This window comes from Petromyzon marinus, chromosome 20 (genome assembly GCF_048934315.1).
Source record: "Petromyzon marinus isolate PM22_M1 ecotype Great Lakes invasive population chromosome 20, UKy_Petmar_22M1.pri1.0, whole genome shotgun sequence".
NCBI lineage: Eukaryota > Metazoa > Chordata > Hyperoartia > Petromyzontiformes > Petromyzontidae > Petromyzon > Petromyzon marinus.
In genome coordinates, this window is record NC_133686.1 from 4,643,709 (window position 1) to 4,666,549 (window position 22,841).

The 22,841-nt window shown below is 43.5% G+C and overlaps 1 protein-coding gene across 5 annotated transcripts in view; it reads left to right on the forward strand.

Moving 5' to 3' along the window:
• Nucleotides 1–22,841, forward strand: part of LOC116944204 (teneurin-3-like) — a 456,734-nt gene that overhangs the window by 113,226 nt on the left and 320,667 nt on the right. For all 5 annotated transcript variants that reach the window (XM_076068250.1, XM_076068253.1, XM_076068251.1 and 2 more), the window contains exon 2: nt 17,852–18,141. In XM_076068250.1, coding sequence (XP_075924365.1) covers nt 17,901–18,141 — 241 coding nt within the window. In that variant the 5' untranslated portion in view covers nt 17,852–17,900. The remainder of the gene's footprint in view (nt 1–17,851; nt 18,142–22,841) is intronic.

The following is a 22,841-nucleotide window of genomic DNA, read 5'->3' on the forward strand; positions in this document are numbered from 1 at the left end:
CACGTGCTGCGAGCTCCTTCAGGAATTGAATCGAGCAGCTTTGCGTTCTGTCCCTTGGTTTCCGTAGCGTTGCTCGCCGTCAATTAGTCCTCTCCGCTTCTTGACGCTCATCGGCTCTCGCCCTCTCTGGCGCGAGCGGGAGCGATGCTTTTTTGCTTTGCGCTTCGTCTGGGAGGAAACACTCAACAGCAGCCGTCAACCCCGTTTAATGTGTGTACGTTTGCATGTTGAACTTCTTTCGTTCCTCGTACCTGTTACGTAAATTAAGCCATTGCCGCTCTGATGGCCTTGTTTATTTAAGAGATCAGCCCATTTTCGGCACCGCGGTATGCTCTTGCTTGCTGCTATACGGTACTACATTTTGCATATCTGTAACTACCAAGTAAATTAACTGGAAGAAACTGGGAGAAGGCGCAGGAGTCATCCACAGTCAACAACCGTGTTCTATCCACTGCTGAATGAAGGCCTCCTCACATCACCACAATCTCTTCAGGGTCTTGCAATGCCAAAAAACAATCTTGTTGCCACACAAGATTGATTTCGTCGCTCCATCTCCGCCGATTGGCTGACCTCTTCTTGAGTCTGTTCTTTCCATTGACTGCAATTCCATCACGAGACTTGAATCTTAGAGCCAACGATGTGTCCTACACAAGCCCACTTACTTTTTTAACAGTTAATATGATCTCTCTCATTTGTTTTCATTCCCCGATTCAAATGTTTCTCTTTTGTATGTATATATGTTGAACTTCTTTCGCACCGTACGTAGCCAACCGTGCTAATTGAAGATGCGAATCTGCTCAACGGAGTTCCTTGAGATGCTCCACCCAAAACGTGGAGCAAAACATCGGGCATCATTCAGAACAACACTTGGTACAAACTGAAAACTCATGGGAGAGCCGGAGAGTATGGCCATGAAAACCCAAGCAATCGTGTTTTTTTTTTGGCTTTATAATAACCTTCGGTTGCCAGTTTAGGTGAATGCATAATTTAAATGAGAACGATTTCCACCACGTTTAACAGCCCCGAAAATACATAACAACACAGAATAAGAAAAAAGGGGGCCTTGTACTGTAAGGGTTATTGCAAAGTCTCACATTTCTTTCATGTGTTTACATTTTAAGCCTCGGTGGAAAATTCAACTCTGTTCATTTTACATCGGGTGCCCAATGGGATGCGTGCTCGCTCTGACATTTGTGTCACCAACTGCAAGTGCGCGGATGCACTTAATTGTCGTCGTGGTGAGAATCGAGTGGCGTACAAACGCAAGGGAAAACTGGTTAATTTATGAAACTTTCTGTCGCTCAATAGGGGCGAAGTCAACACATAAAAAGCTCGCAAATGCATTGCAGTAGAAATATTTAATAAGTTAACAAGGGGAGCACAAAAAAGATGGTTGTGTGCTTTTGTCTGCACTTTATATATGTATATTCCCGTTGATAGCAGCACGCACAGCCTTGATGCACTTTTGTTGGTTCCATCCAACGCGTTGTAGCCATTTCGTATGGCGATCATCTTCAATGCCTTGCCGTGTGATCTCCCACCCTGCCAGCGGATACGCGGCTCGTGGTCTGATGCGTGACACCCTGCGTGTGACTTTTCTTAGTCCCCGGAGCACATCAATGATGCTGCTGATTTTTGGGGAGCGTGGATTGGCATCTGCGTGCTGTGTGTATATTCTGGTATTAGTTTCTGCGTGCAGTGAATTTGCCAGGTCTTGCACTTTCACGCGGATCTTGACCTTTGGGGAGACTCCTCGTGCTCGCTTTTTGTGCATTCGGAAACGAAGCCCAATATTCAAATGTCCGAATATCTTCTCTCGACAACGAGTCGTGGTGTGCCAAATTGGCCATCTGTGCAAAGGAAGATATTTTCGCCTGCTTAAGAGACTCGCCGGAGAGTAAATGATTACATTTATTACTTGGCAGTCACAGAGTATGCAATGTAAACACATTTTCAAATATAAGTGACTGGAGGTTTATTGAAAACATTTTTGCAATTAATTTAATAGCCAGACATTACAAATATATTGACCAACAAGCTGTTTATGCAATATTTTGGATTCCTTTTCTTCGTAATCCATGTGAACGCTACAGAGCACACTCGGCTCACACGTCTGTCATCGCATACACATCTGATTACGCATTTATATGCCTAACCACTGCTCATGCAGGTTCCTAGAATAGTTCTGTTTTTGCAGAGTACATTAGTCGTGTTGGAGGCTTCTGTTGGCAAATCATGCTTTCTGTCACAGCAGGTTTGTCACACTTTGTGCCAACTATTTACCGGTTCCATGCCCAACATTATAAAGCCTTGCATATGTGCCCTCCAAATTTTGACCTTGTACGATGGGGACATACCATCAACGATACTTACGTACTTCTGTTAAGGCTATTTATGTATTTATTGAATCACATGCGGATGCACACACACTCATGTGTCAAACAAATTATACTTGCAAAAATTAAAATAAATTAACATGGCACTGATAAATAACAATGCAGGTTTTTAAATGCTTTCGCTGATGTGGCTTGATGAGTCTAAAATAAATAGGCTGCAAGTGGATTGTTTAGAACTCTAAAGCCATTTTATTGTTATAAAGGAACGTCGTGGTATTTGTAACACTTCGGGCAGTCGATGTCTCTTCAAATCTCGTATTATTTGCTCAGCTGTTAAGAAATGCTGTGCCGCAAGCAAGGCTTTTATACACCTTCCAAGAAATGTCAAAGGATCGAGCCGCTGGTACTTACAAATCTACTTCATGAAAGTTCATTTCCTCGTGTCTCGCCTGGAGCAGTAATTTGAGCCAAGCCATTGGTCGCAGTGGCAGAGTCATGTCGGCAGTATGCGCTGAATTAGGGCCTTGACTACGGCACCGTTAGTGGCAAGCTCAGCAATCAGGCATCACATCCCGATGCAGACAGCATCACTGTTACTATCGGATGCCTCGTTAAAATTCCAGTAGCCGGGCAATGATTTCAGCTGTCTTCTGGCTGCGATGTCTGCTGGCCACCAATAGCGTGGCCAGACGGTGCTACTACAAGTAGGTCTCCAAAAATCAATTAATATTCTTATTTCCCCTGCTTCTCTTCGCTCTTACTCGTTCAAACGGCTCGTTCTGCAGAAACTTTGGCGACGTCCGTGGCCGCCCACACCTTTTCTTGAGCGTTCACGAGCACAACACGAGTGAGACACAGATCCACCGGTATAGCCTTGGGGCAAGTGCTGTGAGCGAGCACCTATGAAGGCCGGCTCGGCACTTTTGAGGAGGTGGTGCGGTAAGCACCACGCCCGGCCGCCTTGTCTAACGAGTGTCAATGTTTTACACACCACTCCAGGAAAAAAACTCGTTTGAGGCTGAGTCGACCGAACACGAGCAACACACACACACACCGCGCTCGCAGCTTTGCTGAGCAACAAACTCTTGCAAACTGGGTACATAGCTAGTTTAATTGGACGCAAGCCCACCTGCAGCATGGGAGACATTTCAAGAGTATCCAATGAAGAACAATTTTACAATGTGCCTGCTTGTAGTGTGTAATAGGGCTTTTGTTTTTGGCATTTAATTTATATATTTTCTTTTTACGAATTCATATCTTGCCGCGGTAGTGATGCTGTTAATTACCTCGCCTGGTATACAGGAGGTTGTGGATTCGATCTCGACTGTATGTTCTTCCCTCGGTCGCGTGGACTTTTCTCCGGTTCCTTCGGGTTTTTCTTCCACATTTAGAAACGTGCGTTTAGAGTATTTGGCTTCTATAAATGTTCACGTGGTAAGCCATTTCATTGGGTTATCATTTGTACCCAGGTCGCTTCTGTAAAAGAGCTATATAGCTCAGTGGTTCTAACCTTGCAAAATACAATTAAAAAAATAGTTGCTTGCTTAGTTCTGTGATTTAAAGAAGTCTGTCATCATTGTTACCATGTTTTCCATAATCATTGTTTATCGTCATCATCATGAGCATCATCATCATCATTCAAGCATTGACGTGTTTCAGTTGAATCCTCCCAAGGTGTGCGCAGAAACTTCCACCCCCACCGACAAGTGTTCCTGGAAGGGAGCTATCTGGTAATTTAGTAATTGTCAACAATTTTCCCAACAAAAAGTGACACCCATGACACCGATGTCCAATAGCCACAATCTTGCACAAGATATTTCATGTCTCTACAAATTGCACGGCATGTGGCACAGTGGACCTCCATTTTTTAGCAGATGCATCACCAGTGAGCTGGTTGGAAAGGCTACGAGGCACTGCCTCCCGATGTATTTTTTTGTTGTTTTAAAATTTCAAGGTTCAAGTGCTCGAGCAGGCAATCTGTGGAATATCTCTCCTCTTTTCATGTGCAACTAATTGCATAACCTTGCTCTGTACATTTGCATATCCTTCTGTAATTCTTCACTGTGCAATAATGAGAAACAACACGGATATTTAATTTCGCGAAGGGTCTGTGTGATGAGCGCACTTTGCATAGCCTAGGTAAAAATAAAAGCCGTAATTGATTTGATTGGGTATTATGGGAGAAAAAAAATATGAAGTGTTGTGGGATTTATTTTAATCGAGGAGACATGTACAAAATGAGTCGTCCTACCCTTTCAAAACTAACCTCCAAAAACTGTTAAATGAACACTTACATTTCGTTGTTTGTTTTCATACCTAGGTCAAATTATGATGGGTTGGCATACTTTAATTGGCCTCTCAAGATGCGAGTCAAGCCGTCTTTATAAGCATACAAATTTAGTTTGAATCAGAACTTCTTGGCTAATTTGATAGAACTACACTTTACATTTTTGTGCCTACAAAGCAAATTGCTGCACGTATTTTTTTCTGTTTGTAAAGCAGAAATCCGTACGGATTAATAATAGATTTGTAGGTTAGTGCTCGTAATGATCTGGACATGTTTGTGTTGTCAAGACCCTCCACCACTCAGCACATCCAAAAACACAAAATTGTCCCGTATGCGAGCACTTATCAGACCAATTATTATTGTTGCAGCTCACCGGGATATGATGAAGAACAATTATCACAAGCAAAATGAATCTAACTTCTGAATTTGCTCATGAAAATTGCACTTCAACTTATATCAGTAAGCTGGAAATATATGTAATTGGTGTGTTAAACACTCGTGCATGTGACAATTTAATTTACTCGGCTGTTTAAGGTGGGGGATGTTCTCAACGCCACAAATTTGGCCAGATGCTTATGTGGACGAACCCAAATATAAATTATGAATCATAATACTGCCGGCGAAGTCTACATGTTTATGAAATCAATACGGGCACTGTCATCTTGGTTTCTCTGTTTGATTAACGGTGCTCCCCACATTTCGATCAGATTTCACGACCCCTGCGATGTTTACATTCCCCGTGCAGGCCGTCATCCTCGCTTTCATCTCCACCACCATTCCTCCCCTCGTTCGTCTATCCTCCAGCAACGAAAGCCGAGGAACGGAAGCTAAGTCACGGAAAACGTTAAAATTCCCACAACACCAAAACGCCGACGTGACATTATTTATTTAGCTGTTGTTGAGGTCGGGCCTGCGAGCGCAGGGGAGAGGTTGGCGCGGAATTTGTAAAGTGGTCGACTGATTCTGGATCCCTTCACGGAACGCTGCGGCTGATCATCTCACGTTCTGGGGCAGAGCACCCAGCAGCCTCCTGTAATGCCCATTCAGGCAGCATGCCCTGCTTATTTGATATTGCTGTTTGACACGAGCCCAAGGAATGTTGACTCTTGTGCTGCACTCTTGCAGCACCGTCAGGCCCATCATGATAGTTTTTTTGTAAGCAGGGTTTTTCTTTTCGAGTATATCTTGCTTTGCCTATATTTGCATAAGGGCTAAACATAAATGATGGGATGGGATGCAGGAGGAACACAATCAACTCAACCACGAGCATGCTTCGGGTTAGTAAAACGTTTATTCTCACATTATTCCCAAAAAAAGGGTGAAGGCAACTTTTATTACCACATTCATTGCAAGGAAATCAGGTTGAGAAAACACACAAAGAGTTGTTCCAGATCGACTTTTTTGTAATTATAACGGTGCCTTTCTCAATTAACCTTTACCACGAAATCGCCAGTTGTGAAATCCATCCCATTGTGAGCGTGCTTACTGCACGCTTACGTCTGTGGGAATGTTTAAAAGTAACTTGTGGCTCATGCGGCCAAATGGCACGAGTCAAAAAAAGGAAGAAGAAATCTCATCTGGCTATTCTGCTTTTACCTGCACATTAGGCTGAATCGGCTCAGCAGGAGCTTGAGGTGAAGTCGTCGATGATTGTAGGACGGCAATGTTGCTGGCGTGCGCGCCTCTCCTCCTAAGTGCCCGACGTTGTCCCTGACTGCAAACAGCTCCGGACTCTATTAATAGCGAGCGAAAGTGATTTATGACTGTACTCTTAAAATCCCCGTGCCAGGTGTGCCCAAAAGGGTTAATGCAACTATACTGCTTTACAGCCGCTCATTAATTAACTACATTGGCCACACTTGGCATGAATAATTTTGAGGATGTATAATAGATAAAGAATTAAAGCTTTCGTGACTGCATAAATTACTCATTGGTTTTTTCGGTAAAGTCACGTATGTAGAAATACCATAAAATTATATTAAAATTAAATAAATAAATCACGACGTTTCGACCGCAACACAAGCGATCTTCATCAGGTGTAAAAAACAAATAGCACATAGGATGACATCAACACAACACATAGAGAGCGTTAAACTGCACGGAGGTAAATACAACAAGATGAGAGACGAGAATTCAACAAACCTAAGACAAATTTACGTGATGCAAAACCAGTCAGGCCAACGACACAGTTAGACACTTGCCTGGCAGACCACGAATTTCAGAAGAGTGCTAAATTTCGTGTTCATCCTCTGGGTTGAACATACCAGCATAGACAGAGTGAACAAATACGAGGTATAAGATAGCAGAAATACATATACAGGAACACAAGAGGTAAGAAGAGGAAAGACGGACAGAGACGCAAGTAAAAAGGGGCCGGAGGGATGAACAGACAGAGGCTGATGTATAATAGATCACTCTTTTCGCTTGCGAGCGAAGCTAGACCCGTCTTAAAAGGTGTTTTGGCGTTTTTTTTGTTTGCCAGATTCATTGCAACGCAACGAAATTGCGGGGTGTTGCATTTCATCGTGCAAGTCGGTGGCCCTTCTGCCTGCGAGATGCTGCTTGTCGCGGTCACCAAGACGACTCTCAGCGGCGGGGGGCGGTGGGGGGGCAGGCAAAGGGCCCCGTGGGCCTTCAACACGAGGCTAAGGGGACTCTGCAGGTGCGGGGCCTTTCTGTGCCCTGATCAAACGCGCTTCGCAAAGATGAGAGTCCGATCGATAATAACGCCCGTGACTTTGATGGCAGACACTGGGGAGATGGACTGGGTGGTTTTTTTTTCCTTCTCCAAGATTGAGCTGAGCCGAGTCAAACTTGGTTAGATGCTCGTGGGAGCCAATTGTCACGAAATGAGTTTTACTTAATTTCACACGTAGCCTATTATCCGAGAAGATGGGAGCAACCAATACCAGACTGGTTGGCAATGTTTGATTGCAACGGGGCTTTAGACCCAGACGCTGATGAGGCACTGACAAAGACGGTGGCAGCATCAGCATTCATCGTGGGCGAACGTGTAAGTGGGGCCTCGATGTATGGAGCTGAAGGATGTTCGGGCTGATAATGAATTCTGCGGCTGTTTTTTCATTAAGAAAGTCATGCACACAGGGGTGTTTGTGCACGGTACTTTTATACAAATACTCATGCTGGAAATCCATTATTGTAGCTTTAATATAAAATCTGAGCCTGCTCACGCTTGATAACTGCAGATATGTTTTTCAAAAAAGTATCTTTCATCTCAATACAGATGGTTCAAAGGAGATGAAGATGTTGTCAGTACTCATCCAAATGGACGACGAGACACTTGTTTGTTGACACATAATTATTCCAGACTTTGGTAGATGTGAAGGCTTTGAAACATTATGTAACATTTGAATGCTTGCACACACAGGGTTAAACCAATGTGAGTGATATTTTTCAGAACGCATTATTCAGATTACGTTTGTTTACACTACTTTAAGGAACTTTACATCAAAGTTATCCAAAACTTTAATTCGAAACGTATCCCGTGAAAGATTTCACGTGGTTCGAAAAAAAAAATACTTGTCTGTAAGATGTTTCCTGGCAGGATTTAAACTCGCAGGAACCACCCAATTGTGCGCTACCTTTGCCATCCATTTTTCTTCCTCTGAGCAACAAGGAATGTACACCATCACAATACGACTGTGATATTGAGGACACCCTCCCAGATGCACACTCTGAACCCTTTTTCTCTCAACACCGCCTAATGGGATTTTAGCCCATTTCTGTTAGCAGCGTAAACAGGCTATTTCTTCGCCTCCACAGAAGTGAACCCATAACCTTTCCTTGTCCCGTTCCCTTACTTTATAGATCAGCAGCTTCACAATCAATACAAAACAAAACATGAAAGCAATATGAAACTGTGGTTCTTTTTTCGTGTTTTACTTAAGCCATTGCAGTGATCGATGCGCTGGATGGAGTGATATAATTTCACAAGATGGATGGAATTTTGGATTTCACTCAAAAATGGAAAGTGATTGCTAACTTGGGGCTAAATGATGTCCGCTGTTATTTAGGGGACAGATACATCATCAGTGAGCTCTCTGTCCTCAGAGGGAAATTTAGCCTGATGTCCCGTCTGTTTTCCTGGGATGTAAAACATCCCACGGTGGTTCTTGCAAGAGTAGGTTATTGTGTTCCAGGGCTGTGGCCAAAATCGGTGATAAAACTGCCCAGACGTGTCCGAATTTTCTATTAAAAAGTGAGACAGAAAGAGCCTTCTTGTAAACAAAGTGTGCTCTGCCTAACGGAGCTGTCCTCTACAGATGTGTTAAACAATTTAACGGGATTTCGTTTAATTAATGACCGTGTCTTTTATTTTTGTGCATTTCAATATGGCGCCATGCAACGTTTCTCAAGCAGCAACTGCACAATGAACGTGTGATTCCTGTTGTATTCCTAGACTTGCGCAATCACACGTACAGTTACAGGCGTCAGAGTTAAGTTTTAACATGCACACGTATGGACTGAAGCCAAACCACACTTTCCAAAAGCGCGTAAAATTGGGCGTTTCTATTCGAGCAAATTGAATGAGCGCTAATTTGTCTTGTGAAATTCACGTGGAAATCTATTGGCTCCAACCAGATGTGTCTTTTGACAATCGCAGCTGCTGTGTGTTTGTTCCACACGTGGACCAAAAATGTGACCCTGAATGAAACAGTCAACGAATATTACGTCTAAATGACATTTTGAGGTAGGGCAATTCCTCCTATGATGCCACGGAGTGACCCAACATAGATTTTTAATATCCCACATGCCAGCTGTGTGAGATAAAGGCAATGTTGAGTGTTGGCTTGTGCTGCAGAGTAATCATGGTAATTAACAGAGGAAATGGTCTCTGGAATTAACTATTGTGATGAATAAAATAACTCTTGCCGCTAGCAAAAACTTGATTATCTCATCATACCTTAGCGACATCACTTTCTAAAAACGCGTGTTTTTTTTTCACTTGCTTAAAGCGACCAGGGTAATGTATAAATTATACCGTTGTACAACATAGCGGCGTACATGTATTTATTTGAGTAGGGCTCATTAATGCTGTCGAATGTCCTTGTGTGATATAAGCCGTAATTATTCGTCAAACGGCTAAATATTGTGTCAGAGTTAAGATTAGGCTACTGTTTAAAGGGCCGTCGTTTAAAAAAAAATGTTCCCATTCAAGACTACAAATCAACAAAAGCTCTTGATACACGTACAGTGCTCAATATGCATACTATGTTGATGTACGATCCTTGTAAATCTACTGCTGGATGCTGGATCAGGGTCTCCCCTACTGTGGGTGGTTGTTTCACCATATTTTACCACGCTGGTCACCAAAGCTTGGTTGTGAAGGTGGGTAACATTGACAGGGAGGATAGAAGTACAATACTGTAATCCACCACTTTGCCTCACAGCCTAAAACAACCTGTTTGTGCGTGCCGGTCACCTATCCCAGTACTGTATTACAGTTTACCTGCTAAGCTTTCGAGATCTGATGAGTTTGGGCAGGTATTCTGGTTGATTTGGTAATACCCTCCGTAACAGTTGAAATCTCAGCGGAGATTCGAGGTTCATTATTTTGTACAGCTCTGAAGCCCAAAATGTACTACAATATTTATGACTCTTGTGTCCGGTGCAACATTTAAGAATGCTACAAACCTACAATGATACATTCCTTGCCTGGGGAGTTCAATTACTTAATTGGGCAAAACTGCATAGTAACATCAGACCCCCACTGCCAGACTTCACCCATCTGTGAAACGTTAGTACCATCATGATAGCCTTGTGCTCTAAGAATGGCGCAAATACCACACGTACGAATTATTTGGATTACAAATTGATTCTCAATTCAACCGTCACGCCTTGGACTGATACGTGCTGGCGAATTGTTTACTGTGCATACTTTGGGGACGACGTTTTTTTTAGTTGTTTTTGTTTTCCACCCGCGGATATTAATTGGCCCTTAAAATGCACGTCGATGGTTGGTAGAATTGGCAGTGGTATTAAAGGGTTGCCACGTTTGGTCCAAGGCTGTTGCAATCCATCTGACTCTTGAGGCTCCCCCACCCCCTCTCGTTCCCCAATAGAGTAGCTTGTCACACGTGCAGTGGCGGGCAAGCCAACACCGCCCTCTTCCCCTAAGCCCTCCTTTCTGGGGACCTCCATCGGTCCAAGGCTCAGGTGTAATGCACCTGTTTCACTCCCCCGCCCAACTGCACTACTGCCCCGAGACAATTCTCTGTATGCCCATTATACAACCTCAGGCAATACATTTATGCCACCGAATTGTGCTTCCTTAGCACAAAGCCCTTCCCTTTGTTCTAAAAATCTAAATCTCACGTTTTGCTCATTAAACAGAATTAATATTGCTGTAAAACACAGTTATTATTGTTGTTGTACGGATTAAATTATATTATTAAAAATTCTATTTGAGCTTTTTGTTGACGGTATCTTTTTCAAAAGAATGCCGTTCGCTGGCTTGCTATTTAAAGCGTGAACGGAGGAAGGTTGATGTGTAATTAATCCCGCAAGGAGAGCTGTGAACTGCTTCTGGAATTGATTTTTTTCGACCACTGGAGCCGACATTTATCAAGACTCGCTCCATTTTATATGTTTTACATTGCATTTTACTGCAAGTGCAAACCCATCAATACAAGGTGGTTTTGTGTGGTTTCTCAAAATCATTTTTGAACGTGCATTACCTGAGAAATCTGTCTCTGTCCGTTATGCATAATATAAGGCCCGTTGACTGCTGGTGTGCGCTGAAGCATACCGATGATCTGGCATCAATGTACAGAGGTGGGCGGTTAAGGGGGCAGATGGTGGCTCTCCTGAGGATGGGATCACTGTACCACTTTGCCGTCATGTGCTTTGGTCTCTGCGCCACTGATCTCCTGGCCGTCTCGTCTGATGGAGAGCACCGAGCATGACAAAAGAACAGCGCACCAAGCCCACGCGCTCTCCAAATTAAAGTTCTCTCATTAGGAATTCAAAGGAGGCAACCATTTTAACAATAAGGGTGTTGTTGTTTATCTTGACCAAATTATGCTCGACAGAAAAAGTTTGAGCGCTTGTTTTCGCCGACGTGCCTTTGAAGTCATTCTGGCTGGACTCAAATAGTTAAATCACCTTGCCGTGTTATTTTACGGATTTGTTTTTAATTGCCTGATGAGGGATCATTTTATTTCATTGCTGAAATCGCCATTTGCTGGTGGGTTATAGCGCTGCAGATGCTTTTAAGAGCTGAGGCAGGGAGCGATGAGACATTTTGGTTACGGAGCAGCGGTTATGTAACTTTGTTTCAGGTTTGCATTTTTCCTTACGTGAAGAATTACATTGTAAAAACAGCCCATTGCAATCGAATTGTTTAAATCATAGGAAATTGACTGATGTATACAAACATCTGATTTTATTTTTCTATTTTGTTAGTCTAATTGCTTCGAGGATTATTGTGTTTGTCATTTCTAGCTGTCTGTTAGTGATGTGTACATTTCACGTGAAAATATATAGCTTTAAAAGAGGGCACATCTGGCCATAATTAGTAAAAAAAAACCAACTCTTTACTTTTAACATCCCAAGCTGAAATGGATAATTATACTGCATAGTGTTAATTTATAATGTCATACAAAATTACGTAATTACGTGCTTAGAGTACGTAGTTTGGGACTCGGCTGTAAATAAAAGCCGTATGAAATTATAAATTCTCGAATGCCATTTGGTTTGATTTTCTTTGATTCCAACGTTGGTATGTCACTTGTTCAATTACGGTGCCTGTAAACTCTGCTTTTTTTCAGTAATCAAGGAATTTTTCATTGCCTCAGGGTAGCTGGAGGGCTTCGTGCCTGCCCTCCTGCTGCCAAGCTGCAGGGAAAGTGCAAAGACAAAAAAATTAAGCACGCAAAGCTCCAGAGAAGACTTTGTACCGGCTGTCCCGTCTGCTCTGGGCATTGGAGACTCCATGGCACCAGCCCCTAGGTGTCAGTTATCTCCTTCCTTGGTGCAGTGGCCAAATTAACCACCTGCAAGAAGTCGTATTCCATACAAACATATCACGAGCCCACCCACCCCCCAGATATATAGACAGGCTGTGTGTATCTTAATTGAGGTGCAGCTTGCATACTGTATTTAATAAGATAGCCATGAACCCAGAAATCATAATTCAGAAAATATTTTTTAATCGCAATAACATTTCACTCTGGGTGGAAAAGTAAAGTACGGTGAAAATGAAGAATGGAAATCTCACTATGAGCTTGGAAGAAACGTTACGGATAACAGGAGCTGCCCTGAAATGACTTGCTCATTTGACTGCTTGTAAAAGGGTCTCAATTCTGTGCTCTTCCACACTGGGCAGACATATTAAAATGTGTACGAGTACCCACGATTTACCCCACCACACACGACCTATCCATCAACTGACTGTGGTGGCCCCCGTTTCTACTGCTGAAATTGAGAACGATACCTATTGTTTCAGCGGACGTACCATTGCAACACGAGACAAAGTTCCTTATGAACAGGCATTGCTGATGTACAATGAATAAAAAAAATATAACGATCACTTTATATTGCAGTGAAAAACAAACTAAACATAATTACAAATGATTCTATTCATAATGCACTATGGCTAGATGTTTGGTTTCTTTTCACATCTATGGATTTTAATGTTTCTAAAAATATAATTGTCCTGGGGCACACCCTTTGGCCATTTCTAGTTTTCTGATATTCCCTGAATTGCCTCCATTAAATTTTGAATTGTAAGAAATATAATTTTCACGTGTCCCTTCAGGATCTTAAATACACTCGTTCATTATCAGTGTTACATGCAAATACATCATGCAATGAAAAGCAATCATATAATATTATAATTTTACACATGTATTGCAGGATACAATTTATTGAAGCCTTATCTACATTAACGTGTGTGTGTGTGTATATTTCAGGATTGTGATAACGCAGTGTATTGAAGATTCCTAATATATTCGAATAAAAAAAACATATCTGTGGAATGGCGACACGTGTGTATGCAAACATTGTTGTGGCTTTTCGGTTATTTCAGCCCTGTATTTAGCTTACAAAATACAAAAACAATTTGAATTCATGTATTTTATCCCAATGAAATTGCTTCTCAAGATGCTGTACAAACAGCAGGACATGCGCATCATGGGGATAGAAGGGAGGTAGTTACATGATTAAAGTAAGGTATGATTGGTTTCACCTTAAAGGTGGTCGTGGGGGGAGGGGAGGGGCAGTCAATCACAGGCAGAGGAGGGGAAGGTGTTGAGCCAAGACTATAGTAGGGGTAGGGATACAGCAGCATGGATGGCCAGGGGGAGTAATTAATATAACTCCGTTATATAAAAAAAAAATGTATCTATGAAGATATGTAGTGCCCTGGTGTATATCAGTGACACTATAGCTGACCATTCAAGACAGGCAAAGGGTGTGTGTTTGGCATATACGCTGCAAGAAAAGCCACTGGAGGTCATTAAGCTGGAGTGCAACTTCATAATAGCCGTGTTTATCCATATTTGGAGGGGGACTTTTTTTAAATAAAAGTGCTGATCACTCGACTGGCCTTAAATTGAAGTTGGCTGCTGATAATGCACACCTGTGTCCAGTTATGTAAGGGCTTTTGCAATGGCACAGGGAGCAATTTGAACGATGGTAATGTTGGGAAATTATATTCTGCAAAGGGGGCGACAGAAGTTGTAATCCTTCCAGCAGTGGCATTGCTGTTTGTTAATGCATCATCAGTATGACGCTTGCTCGCAACACAACCCCGATAGAAAGTATGTACGTTTCGTCGCGTATGCATTATTTTAATGGGTCGTCTTATATCCGCGTACGGTGAAATGTGCCAAAATAGCAAACTATGTGTTCGCGTTGCGGTCACAAGAGAAGGCCGATTCTGCTCGTCTCCATAACGAGTCATAAGGCGCACAGGACACGGTAACTGCCGAGTGTGTGCGTCACCGCTGTGCGTGCGTGTGCCGTAGTGGTAGCGGTTAGCGCTACGCTGCGCTACGAACCTGGCGACCCGAGTTTGATTCCCGCTCACGGCCAACACCAGTGACGATTATCTGAACCGGTCCTGGGCCTAATCTAGGTCGACTCAGCCTCAAATGAGTACCTGGTCCGGTGTGTAAACGTCGTCACTCGGGAGAGACAAAGGCGGCCGGGCGTGGTGCTGGCCACCCACCCTCTCGTGTGCCGTGCCGGCCTTCATAGGTGCTCGCTAACAGCACTTGCCCCAATAGTCTGTGGAGGCTATACGGGGGATCTTTGTCTTTGTGCGTTACCGCTGTACGTGTGTGTGTGTGTTTGCGCGATAGTGTAGCGGTTAGCGCGCTGCGCTATGAACCTGGCGACTCGGGTTCGATTCCCGCTCACGGCCAACACCAGTGACGATTATCTGAACCGGTCCCGGGCCTCCCCTAAGTCGACTCAGCCTCAAATGAGTACCTGGTGCGGTGTGTACACATTGCCACTAGGGAGACAAAGGCGGTCGGGCGTGGTGCTGGCCACCCACCCCCTCGTGTACCGTTCTGGCCTTCATAGGTGCTCGCTAACAGCACTTGCCCCTACAGTCTGTTAATGCTATACGGGGGATATTGTTTGCGCGTTATTACTGTGCGCAGTAATAACGTTGCCGCTGTACTTGCACACCTGTGCGTGTGCGTTACCGCTGCGCGCGCGGGTGTGTGTGTGGGTTACCGTAGTATGAGCGTGCGTGTGTGTGTGTGCGTTACCGATGTATGTGCGTGTATGTGTGTGCAGCCTCGCCAGGAGCCACCCCTACACTCGCCCTTGCGTTCTCCTCGTGTGAAGTGTGAAGTTCATTGAGCCACTCCGCACCTTTTTTTCCCCAGCCTGCATTACATAAAGCAAATTGCATATTTTATTTCATATATATATACATTTTTTTGTATAAAAAACTATTCATTCTAAATTACTGTTCCAAACTTTGGAGAAAAGATGAGTTGACCCTGGCATGCCCAGCGAACATCACGTTTATTGGGCACGATGGAAAATGACAATTGACTCATTTATCCTCGTGTGGAAGAGCGAAACTGGAAGCATGGATTTGAAATGGCTCAAATTGAGGTACATGTTAGAGTGACTAAGAGCTAAGCACAGCGTGTTGAGCTCTATGTAGGTAATCATATTGAATTCATTTACGTACAATATACTTTTAATATTGAGCAAATTAATATGGGTTACATCTGCAACTGCACAGCTGCATTTCACCAAGTACGCGTGGAAAATGTGATCAATCCCATACGATGAAATGCAGTTGCTGGATTGTGCCATTAAAAAAATCTTAGAATTTGATAACTTAAATATTTCACCTGGGAACAATCCCTGAAGGTGGACCGTCTCGTTTGCATTGGTGTCCGAGGTAAGGCAGTCGATGGCAACGTCAATCCGTACGTCAGTGCATTACGTGTGTGTAGGTGTGTGTGTGTAGGTGTGTGTGTGTAGGTGTGTGTGTTTGTGGGGAGGAGGTAGTGTAGCAGTTATTTCCCTGTGCTACGAACCCTTCGACCCGAGCTCGATTCCAGCTCACGGCCAACACCAGTGACGATTGTTTGAACCGGTCTTGGGCCTCCCCTCGTTCGACTCAGCCTCAAATGAGGACCTGGTGCAGTGTGTAAACATTGGCACTCGGGAGACAAAGGTAGTCGGGCGTGGTGCTCGCCACCCACCCCTTTGTGTACTGTGCCGGCCTTCATAGGTGCTCGCTAAAAGCACTTGCCCCAACAGTCCATCAAGGCTATACGGGGGATCTCTGTTTCGTGTAGCCTTGCCAGAAATTGCAATAAACGATAAATAACAACTACAGATTTAACTGACGGCCACATAACTATGCATTGCATCGAGTACGCTGCTCAACGTCACAAATGAATTAAATTGCAAACAAATGTTTTGTCTAATTACTTGGTTAATTGTCTAATTAATTAATTGATCGGTTGCAACGTTTGACAGTGCGCTGACCTTTAAATGTCATCCAACAATCTGGGGGTGCATAACCCCATGGCCTTTTATTACGGCAATAAAAGCCATGTCCAAGGTGCAGACGTCGCTTGATTTAATTGTTTGGGACTCGCCACGCTCCATCATATTAGAAGAGTTGCCCTTTAAAGCTGGCTTAGACGGTTGACGCCTCCGCGCACAGCCCGACCCCGCGATTTTTTCGAGGCGTCGAGGGAATGATGATGTTGGAGGAGGCATGGCAAAAAACGAAATTACGTAATAACGTGGACGCGAGCAATTTGACTCAGGCATGGGTTCAATTTACATTGCTTCGCGCGCCATATGTAACACGGACACCTCCCTGCGGTGCTATAATGTGTTAGTTAACACACTTCGTTGTTTTAACACGTAGGCTTTCGCGACCAATATCATCCATAATAGAGGGTTTTTTTTGGAGTTAGATCGCGTAAATGTATAAATGTGTCGTTAAACCCGCTACCACCCGACACAGCCAACTAGTAAGGGGTTGTCACGTAAACAGAACGTGGCCAATTCGTTACTAGTACAGCAACACCGGTGTGTTGCAGAGCCAAGCCACAACATTTACAATCCGAGTGCGACGTTTCGCCAGTAAGTTAGTTGTAATTACTGGCGTCACGTCGTGATCAGGTTGTCAATGTTGTTGCTTGGCTCTCCAACACACCAGTGTGCTGTACTAGTGACGAATTTACACTTCGTTGTGTTGGAATTATGACCCCCCACCCCACCCCCCTTCGCCTTTTAAAATTTGGTGGATGACATTCTAATTCAAGAAGAAGTAGAAGAAAAACCTCAATTTCTTGGCAGTGTGCATTATTCCATGGACTCACATGTTTGCAAGGGAGACCCGGTGCAAATGGAGAGCGTTGCCCTGTTTGTGTTCGCCAGTGGAGGTTTAGCTTATTGGGCAGACCAATTGGCAGACAGAACATGGGGGCAGAAGCTGCATTTGAGATTCAGTTGTGAGCGCCACATTGAATCCCAGTGCCAAACAACGTCTCCTCCCCCCCCCCCGCCCGAATTCATATGCAATCATGTTCACAGTGAAAGCCGGTCGGTGTATTTGTATTCAAGTGTAACAAGCCTTAATGGACAAGGCACTCGCAGAATAAGTGGCCGCGCAGCGGCAGCCAGCAGCAAGCTCGCCCGCATTTGCATGCCAGCATTTTGTGCGTGCGTGCCTGTTTTGTTATTGCCGCTTCCTTTCCCGTGCGTTACGCAGATAGCATGAGCGTGTAACTTGGGGCTTGGCACGTGCGAGTCCGCGTGACATGGACGTGAATGAGCACCGGCCGTACCGCTCGCTGACCCAGAGCCGCATGGGGAAGGAGCCGCGCCACCTGGGCCCCTCCATGGAAGCGCAGAGTTGCCGTGGACAGCCACCGCACCGGCTGCACAGCGAGGAGTGCGTCGCCCTGCCCAAGAAGTCCTACAGCTCCAGCGAGACCCTCAAGGCCTACGATCAGGAGAACCGCTTGCTCTACGACAGGGAGGAGGAGCTGTCTCACCAAGGTAAAGTGGTTGGCAACTCGGGTGACCGCAGTTGGGTATCGTGGTTGTTATTAAAACGGGAGGGGGCGGGGGGGGGAGATGACCCCGTCGATCTTAAATAAACTTGAAACAAATTGTTAAACACCGAGTGGAATGGGTAACGATGCGATCTGATTTTGTCTGTCGTGCAGTCTGCACTCGCTCTCACCCCCTGTGTGTGTATGGTCATATTTTGCCAGTTGATGGCATCAGGAGTAGCTTGATATATCGCGCGGTCGTACATCCTACGGGAGGGGGTTGGGGGGGGTGGCTGGGTTAACCGTGTCATCGGCGGGCGTCTGCAGGAGTGACCAGCCTCTCCGTTCAGAAGGGCCTTCCGCCGGTGTTCACTCGAAGTGATGCTGTCGATCGCGTTCCACCAACCCCCCCCCATCCCCCCAGCCCAAACCGCGTCGCTGATTGTGGTTCTATGGCAACAGAGCGCGCCCGTCAACCGGTGGCTCGGCACCGGCTACCGGTGGCGTCGGTCGCTTTGTCTTCTCGAAACCCCCGGCTGACGGCGTGAATTTCTTGAACGCGTCACAGCACGCTCGCGTTGACCGCGCGGACAATTTTGGAATTGGTGAAGTCACCCGCTGGACTCTTCTCACAGTGATGCTGCGCAGGCGGGAGTAAAGTTAAGCGACCTGATAAGAACATTGCTGGAAATGTCTTCGAGGGAGAGATTAAGACGGCTGTCGTTTTTGTGTCGTCGGGCCGATGTCCTTTTCATCCTTTTTTTAAATATATATTTTTGCATGTCCAGTGCATTAGACTATCGTGTATGTGTTTTTTTTTTAATTAAAGATGTGAATTGAAAATGGTTTTAGATGGAAAAATATAGCTTGCGCTTTTGTTGTTGGGAGGGTCTTTGCACGAGACATTATTGAGAGCAGACATTTTTGTAATGCATTTTTAAACTGAATTAATTATGTAGAGGGAATTAATCCACACACTGGGTAGTTTTTTAAGCTGTGCCCAGGAATCCCCACAGACCTATTGATGGTAAATTAGGCTTATTAGAATGATTCATTACGTATAAAGAAATCAATTATGTACACAGCTGGGAGAGTGATCAACTAACTCTTATTAAATTAATTTTGGGCTTCTTTTATGAATTTAACATGGACATTTTAGACTTCCCAAGTTGTTCCCAAATGCGTTCCGCTGTGCATAAATTCAGCATTCCCCAACCGGCTTCAGGTCTCGGGGCCCAGTAGAACACAACTCTCCGTGTTCTTGTTGGTCCTTGCACGGGCTTCATCTATCTTTTTCTCGAAGTGAAAAGATTGACAGTTCTTTTGTGTTTCTTCCATTTGCGAATAATCGCACCAACTGTTGTCACCTTCTCACCAAGCTGCTCGGCAATGGTCTTGTAGCCCATTACAGCCTTGTGTAGGTCTACAATCTTGTCCCTGACATCCTTGGAGAGCTCTTTGGTCTTGGCCATGGTGGAGAGTTTGAAATCTGATTGATTGATTGCTTCTGTGGACAGGTGTCTTTTATACAGGTAACAAGCTGAGATTAGGAGCACTCCCTTTAAGAGTGTGCTCATAATCTCAGCTCGTTACCTGTATAAAAGACACCTGGGAGCCAGAAATCTGTCTGATTGAGAGGGGGTCAAATACTTATTTCCCTCATTAAAATACAAATCAATTTATAACATTTTTGACTTGCGTTTTTCCTGGATTTTTTTGTTGTTATTCTGTCTCTCACTGTTCAAAAAAACCTACCATTAAAATTATAGACTGATCATTTCTTTGTCAGTGGGCAAACGTACAAAATCAGCAGGGGATCAAATATTTTTTTCCCTCACTGTATCTGCACGTATACGATAGTCACCCATCACAGGTGTTATAGGCAAGAGGCTGTTGGTCAGCAAGGTGGACAGCATAGGTCAGTGTAGCAAAATCCATTGTTGTGGTGTTACTTCTATACTCTCACATCTCTGCTCCCTGTCTCAAGCAACCCGTCATACTGCCCAGTGTGGTGAAGTAGAGTCATCATCGATCAGTCGATTGACACAGGGCTGTATATATACACAAGCTGAGCGGTACTAACTTCCTCATAAACACACACTTATATTTGCATACACCATATATATTGGCACAGTTGTCAACATGCCTCAATGCCAGCAAGCAGTGCTCAATCAACCTGGCCTGTATTGTACATTGACATTTCGCTGTTGTTATTAAGACCACCGAGACCGCAGTTCAATGTAAAGATTTTTCTTATGGTTTAAGGAATGATGCATGTATGAGCAGCAATGGAATTTTTAAAAAGCCACATTTAGAATGAACATGAAATCTAGATTTTTTTTTGTAGTGTCCATGCTACGTGTGACCACCACAGTTAATCCATAGAATTCACATTCCATGCAAAGAACACATCTGACATGTTGGATTGCCACCTCCAACATACAAAACATCTGGACATATCACAAGATGAAGAATATCCTACGAGACCAGAATAATTATATTGAGTTATGTAGCATTATGTTTGTTATTATTACACAACTGACATAAACCAGTACTTTTTATGTCCCAGGGAAAACTTACATATGTATGTGTTGTTGGGACTACTACTTTAAAAAGATGATCCTTGGCAAACTAGAACAGTTGGGCCCTCTAAGACCCACCTGGTTCATTATTATACTGCACTCAGACTCAACATTGATACTTTCATATTCTTGGTTTTTTCGGTAAAGTCACGTAGAAGGGAAACAATAAAATAATAAAAATATAAAACAATAAAATTCTCACGACGTTTCGACTGCAACACAAGCAATCATCAGGTGTGAAAACCACAGCAATATTTTTTTCAAATTTTCTTGCTGTGGTTTTCACACCTGATGATGATTGCTTGTGTTGCAGTCGAAACGTCGTGATAATTTTATTGTTTTGTATTTTTATTTTATTGTTTCCCTTCTACGTGACTTTACCGAAAGAACCAAGAATATGAATCCCTGCAGTAACGAAAGCTTTAAATCAAAATTGATACTTTCATTATTTATTCTCAAACCCAATGCTTTCATATTTAAATTAAACTGTGAGCTGCTGCTGGTAAGTGCTGAACACAGAAATTGGCTCGTAAATGCTGAACACAACTGCTGATGCACCAAACACGTGATAGCATAGTAATCAGATATCACGCTGATATCACTTACATCTTTCCATTATCAATACCTCATTGAATTATTGATCTCAATTTTCGTCACCGATAGAAAGGTACGCATATATCGGAGTGACCCCTGACGACCTTGTCTTGCGTCATGACACGAGCTCGAAAATCTGCAGCATTACACATTTATACGTTTCATTATTTAAGTAATAACAAATATCAATGTGTTCTCATTGCAAACCATGGAGCACTCTGCTTGTTTACCTCCGTGGGGAAAATTTGGATAGGATTTGGGACCCCCGTGGCTATTAAATTAAGAGTTTAAAAGTCAGCAAGCCAAGGCACTCGAACTAACAGCAAATGCCAATTGTCACCTCCTGCCGCGCTCTCCACACTTACCCCTCCCTCCGCCACCCTCAAACTTTCCCTGTTGTTTACTTCTGCCACGACTATCATCACATACCCCGTCACCCTGTCACCTTTCAACCCATCCTACAACTCTCACTCTCTGGTACCCCAAATGTGAAGCAATGATGAGGTCTCCAGCTATGACACATGCACAGCCTGCACGTCAGGAAACTTGTTTAAAGCTCAGTGTATTATTAACTATTAAATTGTACGTATCGAGCGAATACACACAATAATTTGAGGGTTGTTTTAAGGCTGCGAGATATTTTTAACGCTGGTTATTTTATGTACATTAATGAAAATGGTGCAATTTAGCCAACAAATTGTTACAGAATAAATTTATATTGTCTTTATATTCTCGCTATATTTCATGAATGAATATAAATTTCAGTGGTAGCATCGGTGTAATTGATAGTTCCTTGTACCATACAATCAGCCGCTTGAGTTCGATTCCCAGCCATGGCTAACATCAATCGCCAGTGACCTTTGAACTGATCCTGGGCCCTCATCCTCAAACCCACACTGAACCATCGTCATAAAATGATCCCAGTGATTAAAAGACGTGGTGAGGCCTTCATACAGCAGTGGATTGACAGAAGGCTGTAAATGACTGTAATCCAAGGCAGTTATTATAATATATATTGGGGGGGGGGGACACATCCCCTCCAATATTAAAATGTGCTCAAAATGTCCCCCCCAATATTTTGCTATAAAAATATAATTGCTATGCTATGTAAATAAAAATAACAATTTACTAAACCTTGGCCACAATATCTGGACTTGTCTTCACATAAATCAATGCATAGATTTCTGTTTATATGACTGTGGTTATGGTTGTACTTTATTCATCCCTAATCTCTGCCATTACATACAATGAAACAAGAAAAGGTAAAAAAGAAAAAAAAAACAGCAATGTTATACAATACACTATTAGACATTATTGTAAAAAATAAATGAAAAGTCCATCCCATGTGTTAGTGAATTTTTAAATATTTTAGGCGGGAAATTCGTTTTCAAATTTAGATATGTTTCTGGGTTGGGACCTTCAGACACCCTGGAAGATTTGGTCCCCCCAATGTTGACTCCATGGCTACAGCCTTGCTGTAATCAATATATAAAGATATAATAAAGTTTACTGAAATTATGCTTCTAAA